Source organism: Balaenoptera physalus, assembly GCF_965194825.1.
Source record: "Balaenoptera physalus genome assembly, chromosome: 14".
Taxonomy (NCBI): domain Eukaryota; kingdom Metazoa; phylum Chordata; class Mammalia; order Artiodactyla; family Balaenopteridae; genus Balaenoptera; species Balaenoptera physalus.
Genome location: NC_138893.1, coordinates 38,799,396 through 38,822,771, shown reverse-complemented (window position 1 = coordinate 38,822,771; position 23,376 = coordinate 38,799,396). Strand labels below are relative to the sequence as shown.

The following is a 23,376-nucleotide window of genomic DNA, read 5'->3' as shown; positions in this document are numbered from 1 at the left end:
CCTTGTGAGTATGCTGTATTCCAAATCTAGAACAAAGTAAAATAATTCTCAAACAGGGACATTAGCCGCCTACATTACCTTCCTCAAAGTAACTAATTTTAAGATACAACTTGTGAATGTGTTGCTGCTGAATTTGAAATCTTAATTTAGAAACATAACTAGTCAGTGTTATGTGATAGCTACTCAAGTCAAATTCAGAGCTGACCAAATGTAATGGAAAGCAGATAAAGAATCTATTTAAAAGAGAATGAGTCTATGAAGGCATTGTGACTCTCCAGCATAGATAGCAAGTGAAAAAACCCTCTCATTTGAGAACTCTTAAGGCTCTTGCCTGTGTACCATGCTTTGCCAACAGAAAAGCATTACGCAAACAATCGTTATCTTCTCATCCAGCTTTCATATTCCCCAGGGTTCAGTCCTCAACTTTATTTTCCTTCCCAGAATTCATCCACTTTGATAACTTAAACCAAAAACTCATAGTTGATGCCCACTTTAATTATTTTCATTCCTGTGCTCTTGAGTTACAGATAATGAATTATCTCTTTGCCTTCACTCTATCTCTACATAAAATAAAATCTCGAATGAATACAGGCATTTCCAATGGCTCAACTCAAAAATGGCTAATTCCAAAATCATAACAATAGCTCCTAAAATTGAGTACCCCCAGATAATCTTTTTTTTATTTCTGTCAATGGTATCATTTTTCTTAGTCATGCCTCCTTCCTTTCCTTTAGCCTCATATTCTTTTACTAATTTCATGTCTCCTGCAATTATACCCTCCTTTCTACTGTCACTGTCCCCAATCTGCAACCCAACCCAGGCCTGGTAACTTCCTACCTGGAACACTTGAATTGTTGGTTTCTCAGTCTCACTCCATTCCTCCCTCCTGTGTCACCCAATCCACAGAAGGGGTTGAAGAGTAAACTACATTGGCTCCGCCAAAGGGGAACAGGAGCTGCCCTATGAAGTGAGTCCTCAATGGCACAAGGGTCCAGGAAGCTACAAACACTGCCCCCCAAAAATCCACACATACCACCTCCAGAGACCACCATCAAATACAACCAGATGGACAAGAGTAAGGCCAGAGCCATCTCTTCCCTCTTTAAAGTTTCAGAGAGTGAGAACTCTGCCTCCACTGGCTGGTTTTCTTCCCCCAACTCCAAAAGGGCTAGTTAGAGAAAGGAGAGGGAACATATTTTAGAGCCAAATTACACCTCTTCTTCTTTAATCCAAGCAGCTGGGAACTAACAGCTTCAACATTTCTTTAGGGAGATGACAGAGTTTATGATAAACATTTTTTGTTGCTTTTGTTTTGTAAGCGATTGAAACCTGTCTTAATTTCTGGAATAAGTTTTTTCTGGTTATCAAAAGTGGCAGCAGAAGAGTTATGACATCAAACCAAGACATTATTGAAGGATTGCACTTCAGAGGGAACTGGAGGGGATGCAAGCATTTCATGGTTATACCTCAGAGTTGCAATTCCTCAATAAACCAGCTGTAGTATTTTTCCAATCTTATCTCTCAACACATTCCTAAAATCCTAGTACTTCACTATAGTATTATACTTTGCCAGTCCCTGACCAGTCTATTCAAGATTCCGCCAAACAATGTGCACATTAACATTTCCATGGCTTTGCTCTAATCTAGAACGTTCTTCCCTTCAGTCTATCCAGAGCCTAATTATATTTAAAGGACATATTCTAAGGCCACATCTTCCTTCAAATTTTCCCTCATGGGAAGTACAAAAATAATCTCTCATGTAAATGAAAACATACTTCATTTATACTCATCAGGTACATAGTGGCAGCCTTCCTTGTGACATTTCTTTTTTTTGTTTTGTTTTGTTTTTGTTTTTCCTTGTGACATTTCTGAACAGCCTTTTAAATGATCTCTTGCAAAGAAGAGGAACCACACTCTGAACTGAATCAAACTTCTTAAATCTCAAGCAATAGAATAGTAATAATAAATAGATAAATAAATCTAACAAAGATATTCTCTACTACCTTTACAGTCATTCTTGAAAAGGTTGTTCAGTGGTTCTCAGTGAGGGTGGGATTGGGTTTACACAATGAGCTGGGGGCGATTGAAGGGCATTTAGAGGGTGGGAACCAGGCTGTAAGAAGACTTGTCATGTGTAAGACAGTACAGAACAACAAAAAGGTCTCATTCTGCTGGATATTCATCTAGGTAAAAAAAAAAACGGTTTTCATAATTACCTCAGCTTAGACTGTTTTACATATTATCCTCCTGTAAATTAAAGAAGGCTTAGTTCAACCTCAAAAGACAAGCACTTTCTATACTGTTGCTCAGTAATATGCCCATGACCTTTGAAAAAACTCTTCAGATGAACTGGCATCTGAGAATCACTTAACTTGCAAACATAGTTTTCTGATGCTCAAATGAATACTGATTGGAGGCAAAAGGAAAAGGAGAGAAGTTAAAGAAGATTTATGTGTATACGTGTAAAAAGCCATCACTAAAGAGTAAATAACTGTACAAGAATGGCGCGGGGAGGGGAGCCATGATGAGCTTGATTGTCCACGATTAACCCGGGGAAAAAAGAGTCAGCTGAGTCCTCTTGTGGGCCTCCAGTTGGCAATGCTGATGTAGGCCAATTTGGCTGCTGTCCAAGTTTTTTCTTGAGGGTGGGGGTAAAGGGGGTAGTTATCATTAAAGCTACTGAGGATGGAATAGCCTAGAATTAGATTAAAGGGGTAGGACATAAAACTAGACATTTGTTTACAAGATTGTTTTAATTAAGAAGTGCTTGTATAAATCAAATTCACACTCATGTATATAGATATAGCGACTACAATTATAGATTACAATATCTGTTGCTTTTTTGAGGTAAGGAGTAACACAGGTTATTTGACTTTTTAGCAACTCTTACTCATTAGGGGAAATTACTGTATTTAAATTTAGCAGTCACAAAATTCCTCTTAATTCAAGTACTTTTTTCCTCTCGAGAGTTGTTTCTGTTTCTGACACAGTACTACAGGACCAATTCACACTTCAAAATTGTTTCAGTGGAGTGAGAAGTGGTTTCGCTCTTACTGGAGCTCATCAGCTGTAGGCAACTGGTCGAGAAACATTTACTTGCCTTAAAGCCAACCATTATCCACCTTGGATTTTATTTCTTAATCAAAGAACTAGCAATTCTACAAAATTATTTCCATACAAAAGTCTTATAAATGAAAACACTGTCTTTAACAGCTTTTAGTACTATTTCTTGTTTCTCAGTAATTAGCAGTATAAACAACAAAAGAACTTAAGCTTATTCAATAAATGCAAATACAAATGAATCCAATCCACAGATATTTGGTAATAGATTATCAAACATACAAGCCTCATACAAAAGTACCAAGCCAGAAATACATTTCTAAACTAGATATTAAGTCATTCATTCACCAAATATGTGTTGAGCATGTATTATGTTCAGGTACTGTTCTATGTGTTGGGAACACAGCAGTGAATAAAACAGATATCTCTTCTGGAGTTTACACTCTGGTGTAGTGGACCAACATATAAAATCTATGTTAAATCTTTTGCTCTTTGTGTTTACAGTATTTTAATTTGAAGGTCTGTCGGCGTTCCATCAGAAGCTATATAAGATATGCATGAGTGTTCAAGTCCAACAGAAACATGTGACTCAGTTCAGCATAAATGTTACTTACAACAAACTACAAATTTTAAACTTACAAACTGTACCGAGTCTCAAATAATACCAGCTATAGCTTCTCAAATAATGTCCATTAAGATAAGCAAGTTGAGCCTATGAGGGCACTCCTGTTCTTCAATATAATGGTTTACTGTCCTTTGAAGGAAAAGTAAGTACATCCAAAGGTCTTTTACACACTCCCCGAATACACTCTGAAAGCAGCATGAACAAAATAATGACCTATCTTCCTGACCAGTTCTAACAAGGTTCTAAAATGGCTATTAAAATCAGAAGCAATTAAAAACTGAGCTGGTTATTTCAAAGAACTCTAGTTTTATCAAAAGGAAGATATATTTGTAAAGTAGTCACATTGTAACTAAGCTTTTGGGTAAAATTTAATATACCGAGTTTCCTTTATGTGAAACATTATCACTTGCTCTTAAAAGTTGTCTTTAGTCCACTAGGTTAAAAAGTATATTATATGAGGCCAAGGCCAATTATCCCTGTAGGGATTTGTTTAGTTTTGCAACCAAGGGTTAGGGCATTATGAATTTTACAGTGTGTATACTATATCACCAAAAAAAAAAAAAAAAAGATGTTGAAAAGACTCAGGGCAATAGATGCAGCAGGATACCCCACCCCCACCCCAAATAGTACCAAATCCTGTGACATAAAAACAGAAGACATTACAGTCTATCAAGATTCCAGGAAAAAGAAGATAAGCAGCCACATCATATATCACATTATCAAGTATATGTCACATTATCAGTTTTGTATCTTAGATCCATGCAATTTTATATATCTCTAATAGTAAGTTTTAAAACAGAAAAAATTTTAATACAGAAATCTCAGTTTGAAGCTACTTGTACAGAGCTCACCAAATGAACTTTAAAAAGTCTAAGAAAACATGAAAAGTATTTTCAGCTAATTTCACCCCCAAATCTGAAAGCTAAAAAAAAGGGGGGGGGGGAATTGACCTATAGCTCCCTTTTCAAAAAGGAAGACTAATAACTTAAAAAAAAAATTAAGTTTTAAGTCTGCCTTATATTATATTAAGAAGTTCTGGTTAATGTTTAAATTTTGAAGCCACCTTTGGCCTGGGCTTCGTTAATTTGGTACAATGTAGTTTACCAAAAAATTAAATTATTCATTAGCTACTACATAATCATCCCTGAAGTAGACTAACAGTTCATGTGCCTTAATGACTGACAACTACACTCACAATCCAATCAGTACTTTGCTGGGTTTTATTTCCACTTTGTGTCTATTGCCCCTTCATGCCAATACTTTTTCTTTTGTTTACTTCTTAGCCCAAATAGATTTTTTAAATGTCAGTAGCTGAGAAATAAAGTTCAAAGGTGACATTTGCAATAATATAATATTACAGGGTTAATTTGCAAATTTAAATTATCTATGCTCCCAAGGTTGCCCTGAAATGACACTGAGCATAACATTCCCAACACTGCAAGCTGTGTGACATGTTTATGAGAAATTCAAGAATCAGCTTTAATTATTTAAAGCTAGAGATAAGGGATAAAAGACCGACCTAAATTTTACTAAAAGAAAAGAAACAGAACTTCAGGTTAAGGAGTCTTACTTTAACATGAAACTGTCAAACGAATTTGAAAAACTAGCACAAATTAGGGAAAGATGATTCCCTTCAAAGGGAAAGATGATTTTTCTAAATCTCTAAATAAAGGCTGCTTCAACCTATTATCTCTTTCTAAAGAGTGAGTATACTTCACTGTTTTACCTTCATTCCAGGATGTCAGCATGTAGCTGTAAACAGATGGTTTTAAACTGAATATAATAAGTAATCATTATCAGCTATGCTGTCACTGTACAGCATCAAAGAACAACTCTTTAGTTTATGGTTGAAGGAACTAAAAGGTTAGAGTGGTTACTGTGCTACACCACTCCTTTCCTGTTAGCAACAAACAAGACTCTGAAATACCAATGAAACTCTAAGGAATCTCCAGTGTTTAAAGGAACCTCTGAGTTTATATCCAGGTATTATGAATTAGACAAGGTCTTAAAAAGAATAAAACCAATATAAACACAATTCAGGCATTTCCAGGTAGAATCTTCAGTAATTATACATGCTTGCCTATTACAATGTAATAAGGAGTTTTAATTCTTTATACTGCAAGATTTGTTAATCACTCAATACTGTCACTGAATTTAAAATAACAGGAAAAGACCAAAAAGGAAGGAAAAAAAACAAAAAGAACGAGGCCAATCATCACTGTTTTCTATTTGTGTAATGATGGATAAAGAATTGGAAAGTAGCTGTACAGAGACCAGCAGACTTTATACACAAGCAGATAGTTCAGTTTTACTATCAATATCTCTTGAACCTTAACGTTTCCCACACACTGCAAATATGATGGTGCAGTTAGTAGTTGGGAAGGCTACACCCACAACTACCATACCTAAACACTTAATAGATTTTTCTTTTTGAGTGACTATCAACACACCTCTTGAAACACTTCCACTGATTTGCCACACATTTTCCTTAGAAAAACTCCCAACCTATCATTTCGGAAAAAATAACAAAGCTAGGAAGCAAAGGTACCTTACACACGCATACACAGAGAAAACTGCCAAACGCCTGGGGCTGCATGGCCTTCTAAACAACGCTCCTAGGTAACAAGATTATCATGTCAAAGGTAATCCAAATGTTCCAAATCCAGGCCTCTTTCCTCTAAACAATATCAAAATGTAAATATTAGCTCAAGTTATTAAACTGTTAACAGCCAAGCAATAATTACACCTGTTCCCCAAGACTGCTACTAGGGAACATGTAGAAGGGGTTTTACCATTTTACAAGTTTGATAGAGGCTTAAATTTGAAACATGATCCTTACCAACCAAGGTTTATCAAATGCCTTGATGTCCTTGGAAAAAAGGCAACATAAACCCCAAAAACGATTTCTCTCATATCCACAATCCCAAAGAATCGTCTTTAAATTACTTAAAATCACAGTAATGGAAGTGTTTGGAAGAGAGTTTAAAAAGTCGCTAACAGTCAACATAAAACACGAACACAGTGAACTTGGAGACAAAAGGAGAAATAGGCGACTGAGTCTATGGGGGATGGCCGAGCAGGTAGGGCTTAGCTACAGTTCGCATTAGGAGACGGGGCAAGCGGCCCAAGTTCCGCCGCCCTCTAGGCACCGCTCTGGAGGCGCGGCCCTCACAGCCCCCGGCGACCCCTCGGCCGCCTCCTGTCCCGGCGCCCGGGACTGAGGGAGGGAGGCAGGGAGAGGAGGGGATTCCGAACTCCTTCCCCCAGCGCTCGCCTCGCTCCCTCGAGAAGCCAGGCAGGGTGCCGCCCCGGGACCTGCAGGACGGCGCAGAAGGTGGGCAGCCCGCCGCGCCGCCACCGCGACTCCCCAGCCCGCCCTGGGCATCCCTCAGGCACTTACCCCACTTCTTCGAGCCTTAGGCCACACCCCTAAAGAGGCCATTGGAATTCCCGCTTAGGTGCCAACTTCTCCATAACGGGGTCCAGCAGACCAGGAAGTGCGGGGGGCGGGCAGCGGTGAGGAACAGGGCTGACACCACGCTCCCTCAGTCGCGGCTTCCCCAAGCCCCCGCGGAGCTGACACATCAACAAAGATGGCGGCGACGCTGAAGCCGGCCCCGCTACAGCTGAGGGGGCGGGGCTCCCTGGAGGAGCCAATCATCGCGGCGCGGGCGGCGTGACGCGACGCCCCTTGGTGCCTGGGTAACCTGTCTGCAGTGGGCGGGGCCGGCGCAGCGCTGTCTCCTACCTCTGGAGCGCCCCGCACGACAGTTAGACTTTCTGGGCACCCACTCCCCGCCCCCCCCGCCATCCCTGGCCGACCCGACGAACCGGCTCTCCCGCCTGTAGTCCCGTCCTACCTCTCACGCCCCTCCCCGGCCCAAGCAGGTTATTGCTTCCTGTAGGACGCGCTCCTTGGAGATGATCCCTCTGAACTCTTTGGCCCTTACTCTTCATAGTCAAGGACATAAAGTTATAAAAATGAGAATTCAAAATTGTGACTTACAAGCTTTGATGCGTAAGTCTTGCAGCTGACGTGGGCGGCGTCAGCAGGAGCAGCCTACCTGCCCGTCAGACAGTTCATCTCTGGGAGAGGTTCTGGGGGTTTCCAGAACACCGCGTTCGAGTCCACCGCGTGGCCCCTACTGCCATTGTTTAATAATAAACTGTTGGTGCGTTCGTCTCCTGTACAGCACTGTGAGCCTTGAGCGCTGGAAGTGTCCTCATCCCAGCGCGCAGCGTGGGGGTTGACATGCTGGAGCTGCTCAATAATTAGCAAAAAACTTTAAAAAGTGTACTGGGGTGGGGGGAGGATGTGTATTCAATATAGTTGCCTAATCGCGTCCTGAGAAGGTGAGCAGTTTCAGTCTGGAGAGTTTGCAAACCTACTCTGTCCAGTTAAGTGCTGTTCTTTAAGGTTTCTTATGTACAACTCCTGAGTGAATATACTTGATTCTGACAAGTCAATTCAAGAGTTTATAAAGCAAAACTTCTTTTTCAGTTAAACTTCTTTGATACTAACTGCTGGCAAAAAAAAAAAAAAAAAAAGAACACCAAAAACAAAAAGAAAAACCCAAAAAACAAAACCAAAAACAAACCCCACTTTAAAAAATTCAACATTTTGTAACTCTGTTCCTCTTTCCTTTCAACAGGAAATGGCACCTCCCTCCTTAAATGAAGATACTGATTAAAGCACATGCTGCAGTGAAAGTGTGACAGTAAAGAAATTATTTGGCTTTTTTGTTGTTGTTGGCCGTGTTGGGTCTTCGTTGCTGCGCTCGGGCTTTCTCTAGTTGCAGCGAGTAGGGGCTACTCTTCCTTGCTGCGCGTGGACTTCTCATTGCGGTGGCTTCTCTTGTTGTGGAGCACAGTCTCTAGGCGCACAGGCTTCAGTAGTTGTGGCACGTGGGCTCAGTAGTTGTGGCTCGCGGGCTCTAGAGCACAGGCTCAGTGGTTGCAGCACACGGGCTATGTGGGATCTTCCTGGAGCAGGGCTCGAACCCGTGTCCCCTGCATTGGCAGGGGGATTCTTAACCACTGCGCCACCAGGGAAGTCCCAAGAAATGATTTGACTTTTAAACAATAAATTGACCAAATATTCCTACTGAGATGTTATTCCAAGGGGAAAAATAAAAAAAGAAACTTTAAGCTTTTTCAGTATGCATATTGTCAGTAATAACATTCATACTGTTATTTCTGAAATATATTAGTATAAAGCATATATGTAATCCTTGGGAACCAAGATTTTCAGTATTGGAGAAAGGAAATACACATATAAAAATCAAAGAAATTAAGTAAAAACACTACAACCCTAAATTTGAATTTAGAAATATCAGTATGAACTCATGGCACATTTCATTTCCATTAAAAAAAAAGGCTGTCCACTGGAAAGGCCTAGAACAATGATCAACCCAATGCACACCCCCATTCTCCTATCATCTCTAAATATAATTTCCCACTAAAAGTCACCTGGGATCTTCGGCGCTCAAGGGCTAAATCTACATCTGGGGCAAGAAATGTACAAGAAAGCCTAGGACATTTTGGTTGTATCAGAAAGCAAAGAAGAAAGCAAAGAAGAAAGCAAAGATCATAGGAGTTGTGTCAAAAAGATTCAGGAGCCAATTCAAAGGTGTTCCCACTGGTCAAAGATAGGACAATTTTAGCATTCAAAAATAACAGCAATTGAGATACATCTACCAGGTTAAAAATCAATAAGCGTTGATTTTTTAAAATGTCATTTGTCACCTTTGGAGGATGCCAAGGAATCATCACATTCTGAAAACTGATAAAAGAATAAAGCATCCTACCTTTTCTGTTACAAACTGAATCTCAGTCAAGTAGTTGATGTGAGAAATTTCTTTATAGAATTTCAGGTAATAAATGCAGAGGAAAAGATAGACTAGCACCATTTTGGAAACCCTAGTGAAATAATGTATCCAGGTAATGATCATCAGTGAATCCAGAATCATTAGATGAAAAGCTGACTGGAAACTTTACAGTGCATGGATAGGTCTGACAACATTAGAACCTGCTAAGTTAATTTTAATATCCCCCAAAGAGAAAGGACTAGATATTAAGTGTCTTCTGATGTGGAGCAATAGAGGAACACAACACCACCTGTGAAGTATTCTTGCTAGAGAGGATGTAATCAACAAAATTGTGAGAAAAACTGCAGTTACTACAATACATAAGCTGCAAGAAATCTCTTTTTAAAATACATCACTGAATGCAAATGGAGGATCTGATTTGACCATACCAACTGTTAAAAATCATTTGAGACTATCTGGAAATTTTCAATACTAATTTGATGACATTAGGAAATTATTATTTTTTTTTTGAACTTCATTTTTTTTTTTTATTATTAATTTATTTATGGCTGTGTTGGGTCTTCGTTTCTGTGCGAGGGCTTTCTCTAGTTGTGGCAAGCGGGGGCCACTCTTCATCGCGGTGCGCGGGCCTCTCACTATCGCGGCCTCTCTTGTTGCGGAGCACAGGCCCCAGACGCGCAGGCTCAGTAATTGTGGCTCACGGGCCCAGTTGCTCCGCGGCATGTGGGATCTTCCCAGACCAGGGCTCGAACCCGTGTCCCCTGCATTGGCAGGCAGATTCTCAACCACTGCGCCACCAGGGAAGCCCAGGAAATTATTTTTAAAGGTGGGATAAATTTTGGTGATGTTTTTTAACAGTCATAATCTTTTAAAAATACATCCTTAAATATATATGGATGTAAAGATACAATATCCCAGAAAGTAAGAACGTGCTCAAAAAAATAAAAACAACCCCATATTGATGGGAGTATGTCAAAGGAGAACAAAAAAGAACTGAAGGGACTTCCCTGGTGGCGCAGTGGTTAAGAATCCACCTGCCAACGCAGCGGACACAGGTTAGATCCCTGGTCCAGGAAGATCCCACATGCCACGGAGCAACTAAGCCCATGGGCCACAACTCCTGAGCCTGCTCTCTAGAGCCCACGAGCCACAACTACTGAGCCTGTGCACCACAACTACTGAGGCCCGAGCGCCTAGAGCCGGGGCTCCGCAACAAGAGAAGCCACCGCAATGAGAAGCCCGCGCACCATAACAAAGACTAGCCCCCGCTCACCGCAACTAGAGAAAGCCCGCGCATAGCAACGCAGACCCAATGCAGCCAAAAATAAATAAATTTATATTAAAAAAATTCTAAATAATTTCTGTAAGTACTCTGCCCTTAAGGAAGTGAAGCATAACCCCCTTTCCTTAGGTGTAGACTGCACATAATGACTTCTTCCAAAGTGTATAGTATGTAAAGGGAGGGGAAAAAAGTAACTTTACAGTAGAGAAACCTGACAAGTACTAGCCAGGTGATCATGGAAAATATCAACTGTCATAAATCATGCTCATAGAATGTACCCTGCATATGATGCTATAGAAATGACACTTTACCTCAGTAGTCTTCCTTCTAATAACCCATAACTACTCTCTTAACATGAGAAAAACATCAGACAAATTCCATCAATGGGGCATCGTACAAAAATGCCTCACCATTACTCCTGGAAGACGAGAAGGCCATCAAAACACGGATAGTCTGAAAAACTGCCACAGCCAAGAGCCTAAGGAGACATGACAACTAAATAAGTGTGTTATCCTGAATGGGATCCTGGCTCAGAAGAAGGACAATAGGTAAACACTACGAAAATCTAAATAAAATATGGACTTTAGTAATAATGTATCAATATCGGTTCCTTAATTGTAACAAACATATCCTACTAATATGTTACTAATAAGGGAAACTGGGTGTGGCTTATGTGGGAATTCTCCATACTGTCTTCTCAATCTATTTGTATTTCTAAAACTGTTCTAAAAACAAAATCTAAAAAAAAAAAAAAAAAAAATCTATTAAAAAGAAAACAATATACTAGTCGGAATTTGCCTCAAAACAATGGATGGAGAGTATGTGGGGTACAGATGCAGACAAGATTGACCATAAATTGATAATATTGAACTGGGTGATGGTTACATTTTTCTTCTGAATATTTTTAAAGGTCATAGTTAAAAAAACAGTTAAAAATTTTTTTTCTTTGAGCAACATCAACCTATAATTACGTGCTCTCAGGGCAAACAGTGTGATCACGTGTACCTAGTTTCCGCATGCAGGCAGAAGCAGTTGATTGATTTGAGAAAACTTTTTAAGACTTTAAGTGATTAATATAACTCAAGTGACCCTTGCGGAGACAAGGTCTGCATTTTTGCCCTTGGAGTTTCTAGGGACTCCTTTCTAGAAGAAACAAGAACAACGACTATCTTAAGTTTCCACAGTGGACCTCCCTCTGACCCTGCAGCTTTTGTACCGACGCTAGAGCACAAAGATGGCGCCCCCGGACCCAGAGCGCAGCTCCCAACGCGCAGAGAGCTCACCTGGGCGCAGCGGCAGCACGTAGGCGCAGCGGCAGCACGTGGATGCAGACTGCGCAGGCGCGCGCTGGCGAACGGGCTGGGCGTCCAGAGCGAGGGAAGCGCAGCGAGCGCACTTGGCTGCCGGGCTCGCGGACACGGGCAGGTGCCACCACCGCCAGGCTTCAGAGACTGGTCGGGGTCAGCGGCCCTTTTGCCTCTTTCCAGGTCAGGATTCCCAGGCGCATGGGGAAGCGAAAGGGACTGCGTGAGGGTTACGGAGCTTCAGTCGTTGGGGGTCGGACGTTGGGCTCTGGACGTTGAGGTCGAGCGTTGAGGTCGTGCGTTGAGCGGGTACCAGGGGACTGGAAGTGGGGAGAGTACGGAAGGTTGGAGAAGCCCTGGGAGCTTTGGCTGGGAAGGCAGGTCTGGGGTAGGAGGTTTTGGTGGGGAGGATCCTGTATTGGGAGGAGGGGCGAGAGACGTGGGAGTTGAGCTTTGGGCAAATGGGGGCCTTGCAGCAGATTTGGAAAATAGTTAACACTTCCAAGCATGACTCTCCTAAGTGTGAACATCCACTTGCATCCCATTGGAGGACCTCTTTCCCCTTCAGTCTAAAACAATTTGGTTTGTGGATTCAATGTCTTCATTTAACTCAAAGCTACAGTGCAAACAATACTTTTTAGACTTTCTCTCCTACTTCTTATCTACTGTAGAAAGGAAGATACATCGCAGCATTCGCTTACATATAGGTGAGGCAGCACTGGTTCATTTAACACGTATTTATAGCATGTTTGCTGTGTACTAGTCGCTTCTCTTGGCACTCAGGCCCTGCTATAAATATGCTTGCCCTGTTGGCCTCTGGTTCCCTTATTGAGCCGTCCGGGTATTGAATGCACAATTGCACTGCCTAGGAATGTGACCTGAATTTTCATGTTAGCTGTGTAAGGGCGCTGGTCCTCGTGGGTTTGGTGAGTTACTAAACCGTCTCAGGTCTCCGTTCCTTGTCTGTAGGAATAAAGAAATAGGAATACTTTAATCCTCAAATTATTTTCGTCTTCAGTGTGCAAACTAATTCCACCTGAGTGGAAGAAATTCTTTGTGTGTGGGAGCGGTATAGAAGTAAAGTAAAAATAACGGCTGCCTTTTAAGGATTGAGTAAGGACCTGCCACTGTGCTGGGTAGTTTACATACAGTGTCACATTTGATCCTCATGATTAGGTGTTCTGAGGAAGTTACTACTGCTGGCCACACTTCACAGCCACTGAATCCTAGGAAGATGAAGTGATTTGCCTGAGGCAGCATAGCTAAATGAGGAAGGTGAGACTGCTCAAGACTTGGGTCTGACCCGACTTTAAAGCGCATGTTCTGTGGAACCATTGAGTTTCATAGCTTTAAAACTGACTGTTTCCTTTGAATAGCCATTCTCTCTGAATGCAGGGGGTTACCAGGAGGACAAAAGCAAACAGAAGAAAAAGTATTAGTTAAGTATCTGCTGCATGCACTTTTGGTATTAAAGGAATTAACTCACTGTGGGTTTACTCTGGCCTCTAGGTTGTGGTCTCTTGGAAAGACAGGAGAGGCCTTATGTCACTGTTTATAGTGTATCCTGGGATGCTGTGGGCTTCATAGGGGAAGGGTAGCTGGATTCCAAGGGAGTAAAAGAAAGGTTTTGCCCCTTGGGGAGCATCAAGTCTTACTGAGATCAATTCATGAAGTACAGAACAAAAGGACAACACAAAACCAAGGCCTTATTTTTGCCTGTAGAACTGCAGAAGTTAGTTATTTTCATTCCACTGCTCTTTTATTACATCAGTGATTCCTTAAAGAAATTTGGGAACCCTTCTAATTAATCTCTAGTGTTGACTAAGGAAACACGAAACTAATTACTGTAGATTTGAGGATGATTATAAATACATTTTATTCATCACTAGTAGCGTGTAAAAAATAGTGGATTGTGTATGGGGGAACTGCTTATTTTAAAACTGTGTGAGGTTAGCCTGTCCTCAAGGTATGACCCCCAAAGCAATATCTGTCACACCTCTGTACCTGTATATTCCAGAAGTTTGCAACCCAAGGTTGGGAAACACAGAACTATGGTATAAGGCCTGCCCTCTCCAGATTCAAATATGCCCCAGTGATTGACACACGATGAAGCACATTCTTAGTTTTTTTTTAATGTTCAAATTCAGCTTTAAAAGTGTATTTTGTATCCCAATTGTGGTGGTTACATAAATCTATATATGTGTTAAAATTCACAGAACTATAAATCAAAAGAAAAAAGGCAATTGCATGGTAGGATAATTACACATTTAAAAAAAATTAAATTCCAAAGGAGTTTAGATGACTGCAAGTTTATGGATACTCACGGTAGTCCAGGCTTCCCCCCAAAAGCTAGTGCACAGGCGGAAGTAACTTTCAGAGTCAGGGATAGTGTGATTCTCCTGTTGACCCTTTGTCGGCCCACATCTAGAATCCTGTGCTGTTAGGAGAGTCCTGTCTATATGAGGGTTTCGGATGAACTAGAGAAAGTGCTGAATTGTGAGAAGTCTAGAAGGTTAAGGACCTGGAGGAAAGTGGACATGGTGGCCATTTCAGATGTTGGAACGGTTGGGGTGACGGGGCAGCAACAGGAGTCACTTGGGAAGAGAACCATTTTATGAAGAAGCATGCAGTACGGTTGGCCATCCAAAATGAAAGGACGTTAGAAGCTTCTAGTTATAGGACAGGGCTAGATGTCTGTTTGCCCTGGGCGTTGTAATGAAAATTCCTAAATTGGGTGAGGCAAGTGAGATAACCTAAATTCTAACCTGAATAGTCCACCACAGGTGGAGCTTCTTTTAAGCTTAAATCCTTTTTGTTTGCTGCTTACACTTTACATTGGGTCTAAAACTGATTCTGTTATCCTTCCTAAAGTCAAATAACTTTATTAATTTTTGGACTTTGGAAGAGTTGAGGTAAGACATGAAGTATTGCTATTAAATTTCAGTAAACCTCATAGCATGGTGTAATTCTCCCTTTAAGATTGCTAGATGAAATTTCAGACAGTGAATTTTAACTTTCCCTGTCCAGGTTGTCAGGAAAACAGTGCAATAGTGCACTTTAGATAGTTTTATCATACGAGTATCTTTTGAATGCCGCATTGTACCAGATGCCGTGGTAGGCACTGTGGGAAATCAGAGGGTTTTTTGTTAATTGTTTTAGTAAGACATGGTTCCTGCACTCAGGCAACTTAAAATAATTGTCTATAGGTAACTCTACAGGGTAGTAAGGAGTTACGGATTGACTGTCAGCCTTACTTATTAATAAGGACAAAGTTAGGAAAGCTATTTCAGAATTTAAAGGCTGTGTATTGAGGGTCTCAATGATGTCTTGAGACAGTGTCTGTACCCTGGTTTTGTGGTTTAAATATTACTGTGATCTTTTACTTGGTTTAAAATTAACCACAGTTTACGAAAAAAAGTTTGATTGCACATGCAGTGATATTTTAATCTTTGACATGATTTTTTATATAAGAGTAATTCATCCTTAAATATAATTTGGAGAATGAAAAAGACAGTGAAAAAGATTTCCTCAACTTACCTACCCCAGAACACTGTTATTTAAAATTTAACGTATCTCAGTCATCTTTTTTACATAGAGTTTTGTTCTTTTTTATTTTGCAGTTATTATACTGAATATACAGTGTTTTTCTGATCTTTCACTTGCCATTCTAATAGACATTTTACAATGTTTTTGAAAACTGTGATTCTAAATGGTAGTGTAATATTCTGTGTAGTAGAAGCATCACTGTTAACTTTCTTTTTTCCTTTTTTTTTCTATTTTAAATGGATATTTATACATGCCGTATTTTTTGATATTTAAGATTATTTCAGTGGGATGATTTCTAGAATAGACTTGTCAGGTGAGTGGCTATGGATATTTTTAAGAATATATATTATATGTTATTATATATGTATAATATGCACATATATGTTATATAACTATATTATGTATAATACACATGTACATATATAAATCTCCAACTTATTTCTCAGGCAGAACATATTAATTTATATTCCCTTCAGTAATGAGTGTTTTAATTGCACCTATGCTGTCTAGAAAATAATATATAGTTATTTCAATTTGAATTTTTTTGTTACAGATGAGGTTGAATGTTTTCCCCCTTATGTTTATCAGTGAATCTTCATCCTCTATGTATCCTTTCATGCCTTTTGCTCATTTATTTTATTGGTATCTGTGTCCATTGGGCTGCAAATAACAGAAAACCCAAAGGTGTATTTTTCTGATGCCACAGCAAGCCTGTGCCTAGGCAGATCAGGGCTGGAGTCAGGGCTTCTGCCAGGGACACCAGACTCTGCCTTCTCCTCTCCACTGTCCTGAGGGTGTGCTGCTTTCTCATGCTTATTGCTTTCTCATTGCATTGTGGGTGATACATCTTCAGGCCTCAGGTCCGTGTTGCAGGAAGAAAGAAGTGAAAGACCCTGCTAGCCAAATCTGTCCCTGTTCATCAGGAAAGGACAGAGCTTTCTGAGAAGCTCCACTCAGAACTCTGATTGTGGCCAGTATTGTCTCTAACTCAAGCTGGCAAATCAGAAGTAGAAGGTGGTGTTTGGGTCGGTTACCCACACTGTCTGCTACAGTTTCTGGATGTTTTTACTATTTATCCCACTTTTTAAAAGGTATCAAATTTGTCATCTTTGTGTTAGTACTTATTTTCTGACCTCTTTGCTATTCTTTGTAAGTTTTTAATTGTTCATTTAATCATGTTTGCTATCATTTTGTTTATGGTATTTTACCACTTTAAAAAAGGGACTTCCTTCGTCGTCCAGTGGTTAAGGCTGGGAGATTGCAATGCAAGGGGCACGGGTTTGATCCCTGGTCGGGGAACTAAGATCCCCAAAAATAAAAAAATAAATAAAACCCAAACTCCTCATCCTCCAATGTGGGTGTTGCACACTGATTCTCTGGGAAGCAAAATCTGAGATGGAGGTTTGTGTAGTGTGATGAGTGAACATGGCCTGTTTGGTACTAGTTTCTTTTGGAGTTAGTTGAAGTGGACTTCGTAGTCCATTATGTCTCAGTGTTGGAAAAATGAATGTTCTTGGTTGTATTGGTTCCTATTAGATCAAGTTTACTGTGTTAGTAAAATATATATCACTGCTTGTTTTCTATCTGTTGACTAGTATGTGTCTAAAGCAGGTGTGTCCTTATTGTGACTGAATTTCTCCTGTAATCAGTTTTTACTTTATACATCTCAAGGCGATGTCATTGTGAGTCAGAGATTTCTGGCCGCTCTCTCTCCTGGGAGGGTTTCTTTTACCAATGTAAAATACCTCTCTTTATCCCAATATTTTCTACCTTGAGTTCTATTTTATCTGCTATTAATGCTATTAATATTAGCAGCTCAACTTTATTTTGGTTATCTGCATAGCACATATTTTAGTTCTTTTATTTTCAAGCTTACCATGTATTTTGTTTTAATGTGTGCCTTTTGTGCACAGTACATATCTGGATATTTTTCTCCCTGGGTCTATCTCTCATTTTCTATTTTGAGACTGAATCATTGATATTTAGATTACTTGGGCTTGGGTCTGTCATCTTATTTGATGTTTTCTGTTTACCATACTTGAATTTTTTTTTTCCCCTGTTGGATTGTGATTTTAAAGTTATGCTTTGCTTTTGTCCTTGCAGTAGTTGCCCTAATAATTTTTAAAAAATTTTATGTATGTATGTATGTATTTATTTATGGCTGCGTTGGTCCTCATTGCTGCGCGTGGCCTTTCCCTAGTTGCGATGAGCGGGGGCCACTCTTCATTGCGGTGCATGGGCCTCTCACTGCGGTGGCCTCTCTTGTTGCAGAGCATGGGCTCTAGGCGTGCGGGCTTCAGCAGTTGGGGCACGTGGGCTCTAGAGCACAGGCTCAGTAGATGTGGCACACGGGCTTAGTTGCTCCACGGCATGTGGGATCCTCCCGGACCAGGGCTCGAACCCGTGTCCCCTGCATTGGCAGGTGGATTCTCAACCACTGTACCACCAGGGAAGCCTGCCCTAATAATTTAAATGCATGTTCTTTATATTTCTTGTACAGAGTCTAGCGTTACTCAGTATTCACATCCCCACCCAGCATCCCCTGGAAGTTATTTTCCTTTTGTAATTTCACAGTATTTCTGTCTTACTGCATCCATCATAGTAGTTCTCAATCTGATCCTTCAGTTTAGGTATACCTGAACATACCTGCTACAGGTATGCTTTCCCTGACAGCTGCAGTATCTCCCGCCACAGCTGCCCATCTGCCGGCCTTCTAGTAGAGATCTTCCCAGGATCTGGTCCCCTGAGAGTTCCCCACCTGTAAGTCTGCTTGTGTATTTCTTTTCTTTCTTTCTTTTTTTAAATTTCATTATCTTTTCTGTACTGTCATTGAATTAGGCTGGGCCTGATTTAGAGCAGAGATAGAAGTTTTAGGACACCAGGAGGGAGGATTTTTCTGCTCTTTCTTTATCTTCTATTTAAAATAAGGTCAAATAACATTTAGCTATTACTCATACCAGTTTCAGCTATCTGTTGCCTTTTTTTTTCCTGAGCAGTTTTGGGAAGATAGGCAGAAGTTTTATCTTCAGGCTAAAGACAAAGCTATAGGTCACTACTTAAAAATAAGAGTTGTTTGTCCACTTATATTACTTCTCCTGCACAAACACTTAGTATTTTCAAGGAGTAATAGGAAAACAACAAGCCCACATGATATCTGATTAGAGGTTTCTCAGAGGCGCTTTGCAACAGTATGTGTACCTTATTTTCAGTGAAGGGCACACACAGATAAGTCCTTAAAAGCAGTAGATACAAGTTACAATTTATGGAAGCCCAGCTGGAGATTATGAAACAGGACTTGGGAAAAACAGACCAAACCGGAATCAGCTGAGGCAAATTGTGAAGGATGACTAGGAAGGAAAGGGTTGACCAGGTGGATGAGAGAGCGAGGGCGTTCTGGGGACCGGGTTCAGCATAGTCAAAGACATAGCAGAGCAACAAGTAGGGGAGGGTAGAGGGATTCTGAGAGGCTAGACAGGTAGGGGATGACCTGATCTAAACACTACCCTCTATTGTATTTCACCATTAAGTTGTAGGCTTTAGGTCGGAAATACTTTGTTTAAAACTTGATGGTCCTTTTCTATTCATGTTGTTTCCAGAAGCTTTTTAAAGTAAGGAATGGTGTCGAATCCAGAGATAACTCTTTTGATGTCTCTTGATTTGCCCATTGTCGAATTCTGTTAAACTTGGAGTTTGTACTTAAAGACTCGTTCTTTTCTTGTGCCTGTAGAACAGGCTTTGATATCATGGTTGCAGTTACATCTGCTTTGGAATCATTGATGGGAAAGAGCTGTTACATAAAAAGAAATCACCTGGCCCTGCAGTGCTTCTACTTTTGGAATTAAAAGTTGCCTTTTAAATACATTTCTTCCCTTAGACTTCTGTGAATGTTAATTTGCCGCTTAATATGATGTCAAGAAATAATTTGGAGGCATCTAGCTGTAAAATGACAGAGCCATTTAATTTTGAGAAAAATGAAAGCAACCTTCCACCGCATGAGTCTTTGAGAAGTCCCGGAGGACATCCTAACCATCCTAACTTCAGGTTGAAAAGCCCAGAGAATGGAAATAAAAACAAAAATTTTTTGCTTTGTGAGCAAACCAAACAGTATCTGGCTAGTCAGGAAGACAATTCAGTATCTTCAAACTCAAACGGCATTAGTGGAGAAGTGGCTGGATCCAAAGGAGACAGGAAGATGCTGCCAGCAGGTGAGTAAAACCTGTAGGCTTAATACTACTTGATTCTGATGGTTTCTTCGACTTATCGAAAGTATGTGTAACTATACACCAGTGCGCTATTAACAGAACAGCCAAATGGCTAACTTACAGGATTTGCATATACATATTAATTTAGAAGGAAAAACCAGATGCCAAGTAGCTACCTTTGGCTACATTAATCACAGAAGGATCCCTGAGGAGAAAGTGTCTTCAGACAAGCCTCCCTCCTCCCCACCCGCCCCAATCCAGAGATAGACTGGGAATGTAGAAAGGAAACACTCTGGTTTTTTATGGGTGTTCTAAAGATTGGCCATATTCTAAAAATACTATGCAGATTTTATGCATGTAATAGCTCACAAAGATATACCTAAGACATTAACTTGTTTCATTTGATTTTTTAAAAAATCATTCCTTTAGTCTTAATTCTAAAAATCTGCTTTTTAGGGAGACCGGGGCCTGGTGGAATTTAGCCTCTGTGAATGTGTATGAGATATGATCTTTTAATATTATGGTGATGTAGTTTTCAGAGTATGGCCCTTGGGCCTCTGGAGTCACAACTATTTTCCTAATAATATTAAAACATTATTTGCTCTTTTTCACTGTGCTGACTTTATGCTGGTGGTGCAAAAGCAAAGGTGAGTAGACTCTGGCACCTTGTTAACTTGCCTTTAGCAGGGGTACCAGCCTGGGCTAGTGGTCATTGTTTTTCATTTTCATTCCCTTGCAGTTAAGACAAAACAAGCCAGAAGTGTCAGTTTTACTTAAGAATGCCCTTGATAAAGCAGTACAAATTTATTAATAAGTCTTGAGCCTTGTGTACAGGTATTTTTAGTATTTTGTTTAACAAAATGGGAATTACTCCTAACTTTTGCTGCTTACTGAAGTATGAAAAGCATGTGTGTGATTGAGTTGTGAGCTGAATGGAAACTTTTTTTCTTGGAACATCATTTTTAATTGAAAAGAATGACACACTGTGGTCATTTGGGCTTAGATATCTGGCAGTCATTTTCTCAAAAATGGACAAAGTGAGCCTGTCACTTCAAAGAAAACAGCTGACAGTATTTTGTTGCTAATGATAAAGTGCAAGCTTTCAAGCAAAAATGAGAATTTCAGGAAATGTGTATCTGCCACTCTGAGCTTGACAGCTTCCCAATACTTAAAAGACTTTCCTGGTGAGATGCATGGTGATATTAACACATAAGGTTTTTCGGTACTGTCTTATGAAATGTGTCAACATTTGGAAGATCTGCATAACTCAAGAGTTTCTCAGTCTTTTCCTGAAGACCAATGCATGATGCTCTGTAGTCCTGCATGGGTAAGAATCCATTTAAAGTGCAAGATAAATCAATGGATTCTAATATAACAGTATGAAAAGTTTATTGATAACGGTTTTAGATTCCGCATTGCAACTAACCCTTAAACTACCACTTGAGTTTTGGTGTGAATTAAAGGAGAATATCTACAGTTACCTGAGAAGGCCATAAAATACTACTCCTATTTGCAACCACGTATGTGTGTGAGGCCAGATTTACTTCACAATTAAAGCAACATATCATTAACAAATTGGATTCAAAAGCAGATATGAGAATCCAACTATCATTGGTTAAGCCAAACATTAAAGAGATGTGCAAAAATGTAAAACAGTGCCACTCTCCACACAATTTTTTTTTTTTTTTGCTTTGGAAAATAGTTTTTAAAAAACCATGTCAACATGTAATGCATTTATTATTTTTAAGTAAATATATTTAAATGTTTAGTTTTAATTTCAAATACTAATATTTGAAATTTCTAATACTTAGTTTTAATTTCTAATAATGCTAAATATTGATAGTTACAAGCCATGTAAACAAAAGCTCTTTGAGGTCCTCAGTAATTTCTAAGGGTGTAGATGAGTCTGGAGTTCAAAAAGCTTGGTAACTGTTGCCTTCGTGAATGGAGAAAAGTTCACAGTGAGGTATATAGTACTCAAGGAAATTTCAAACAAATCCTTTTTTTTCATTAGGAGAAGTAGGATGTTACTTATTTATAGTGTAGCTTTAAGGTTATTATGGTATAGCTTTATTATCTGAATGTTACCTAATTATGTTATTGTACATTTTCAGGAATAAAGTAATATTTGACTTTTATTAGGCATTATGTTTTACATCCCAGGTAACCCTGTGTCACCATTAAATGTTGGAAATAATTCACCACCCAAAGAAGTAAATAGTGTAAGTTATTTATTTTTTTTCTATTTTATGTTTTTGGATAAAAGATTCTAAACATGTTTTTATATTGTGTTAATAAAGAATTACTCAATTTGCAGGTATTGTTCAAGGTCAGACTGTCTTATCTCTAGCCTAGTATCTTTTTAAAAATAAAATTCAACTTTTTCTATTTAGGTAATTATAGATTGACATACAGTTGGAAGAAATAATAGAGATTCTTTGTAGCCTTTACCCAGTTTCCTCTGGTAACAAGCTGAAGAGCTATAGTATAATATTACAATCAGGCTATTGACATAATACAGGCAAGATACAGAATATTCCCATCACTCGAAGGATCCCTTCTGCACCTTTTTATGGTCACATCCACTTCCCTCCTGCTCCTACCCCCTTCTTAACCCCTGGCAACCATTAATCTAATCCATATTTCCAAAATGTTGTCATTTCAAGGATGTTATATAAATGAAATCATAGAGTATGTACCTTTTGGGATTGGATTTTTTTCATTTAGCATAATTCTCTGGAGATTCACCTAGATTGCTGTATGTATCAATAGTTCAGTGCTTTTTATTGCTGAGTAGTATTCTGTGGCTTATTTAAACATTCTCCCATTGAAATACATCTGGATTGTTCCCAGTTTCTGGCTATTATAACTAAAACTGCTGTAAACATTCATGTGTAAGGTTTTATGTGAACATGAGTTTTTTGTTTTTGTTTTTGCTCTAGGATAAATGCCCAGGAGTGCATTTTTGGGTCATATAGTAGTTGCATATTTAGTTTTTTAAGAAGCTGCCAAAGTGTTTTCCAGAGTGGCTGTACCATTTTACATTCCCATCGAGAATGTATGAGTGATCCAGATTCTCTGCACCCAGCATCCTCACCAGCATTTGGTGGTGTTAATATTTTTAGTTTCCCTATTGTCACATTTGTGTAGTGATAGCTCATTGTGGTTTTGTTTGCCTAATGGCTAATGATAAACATCTTTTCATGTGCTTATTTGCCATCTGTGTATCCTTTTTGGTGAAATGTTCTCCATGTCTTTGTCCATTTTCTAATTTGGATTGTTTATTTTTTTACTGCCAGGTTTTGAAGGTGCTTTATATATTACAGATTCTAGTGCTTTGTCAAATATGTGATTTACAAATATTTTCTCCCAGTTTCCAGCTTGTCTTTTTATTCTCTTAACAGGATGTTCAGCAGAGCAAAAGTTTTTAGCTAGGTCCTGGTCAATTTTTCCTTTTATGGATTATACTTTTGGTGTCAAGTCTAAGAACTTTTTGCTGCTTTAGATGCAGAAAGTTTTGGGGGGTTTT

The 23,376-nt window shown here is 39.5% G+C and overlaps 2 protein-coding genes across 2 annotated transcripts in view; one reads left to right on the top strand and one right to left on the bottom strand.

Moving 5' to 3' along the window:
* CCDC186 (coiled-coil domain containing 186) overlaps positions 1-7,296 on the bottom strand; it is a 47,039-nt gene extending 39,743 nt beyond the window's left edge. Inside the window, exon 1 of the mRNA XM_082424031.1 lies at positions 7,086-7,296. The gene's annotated coding sequence lies outside the window, so the exon portion shown is untranslated. The remainder of the gene's footprint in view (positions 1-7,085) is intronic.
* A 12,236-nt stretch (positions 7,297-19,532) lies between these two features.
* TDRD1 (tudor domain containing 1) overlaps positions 19,533-23,376 on the top strand; it is a 40,673-nt gene continuing 36,829 nt past the window's right edge. Inside the window, exons 1-2 of the mRNA XM_082424044.1 lie at positions 19,533-19,850; positions 22,011-22,069. Coding sequence (XP_082280170.1) covers positions 19,550-19,850; positions 22,011-22,069 — 360 coding nt within the window. The 5' untranslated portion in view covers positions 19,533-19,549. The remainder of the gene's footprint in view (positions 19,851-22,010; positions 22,070-23,376) is intronic.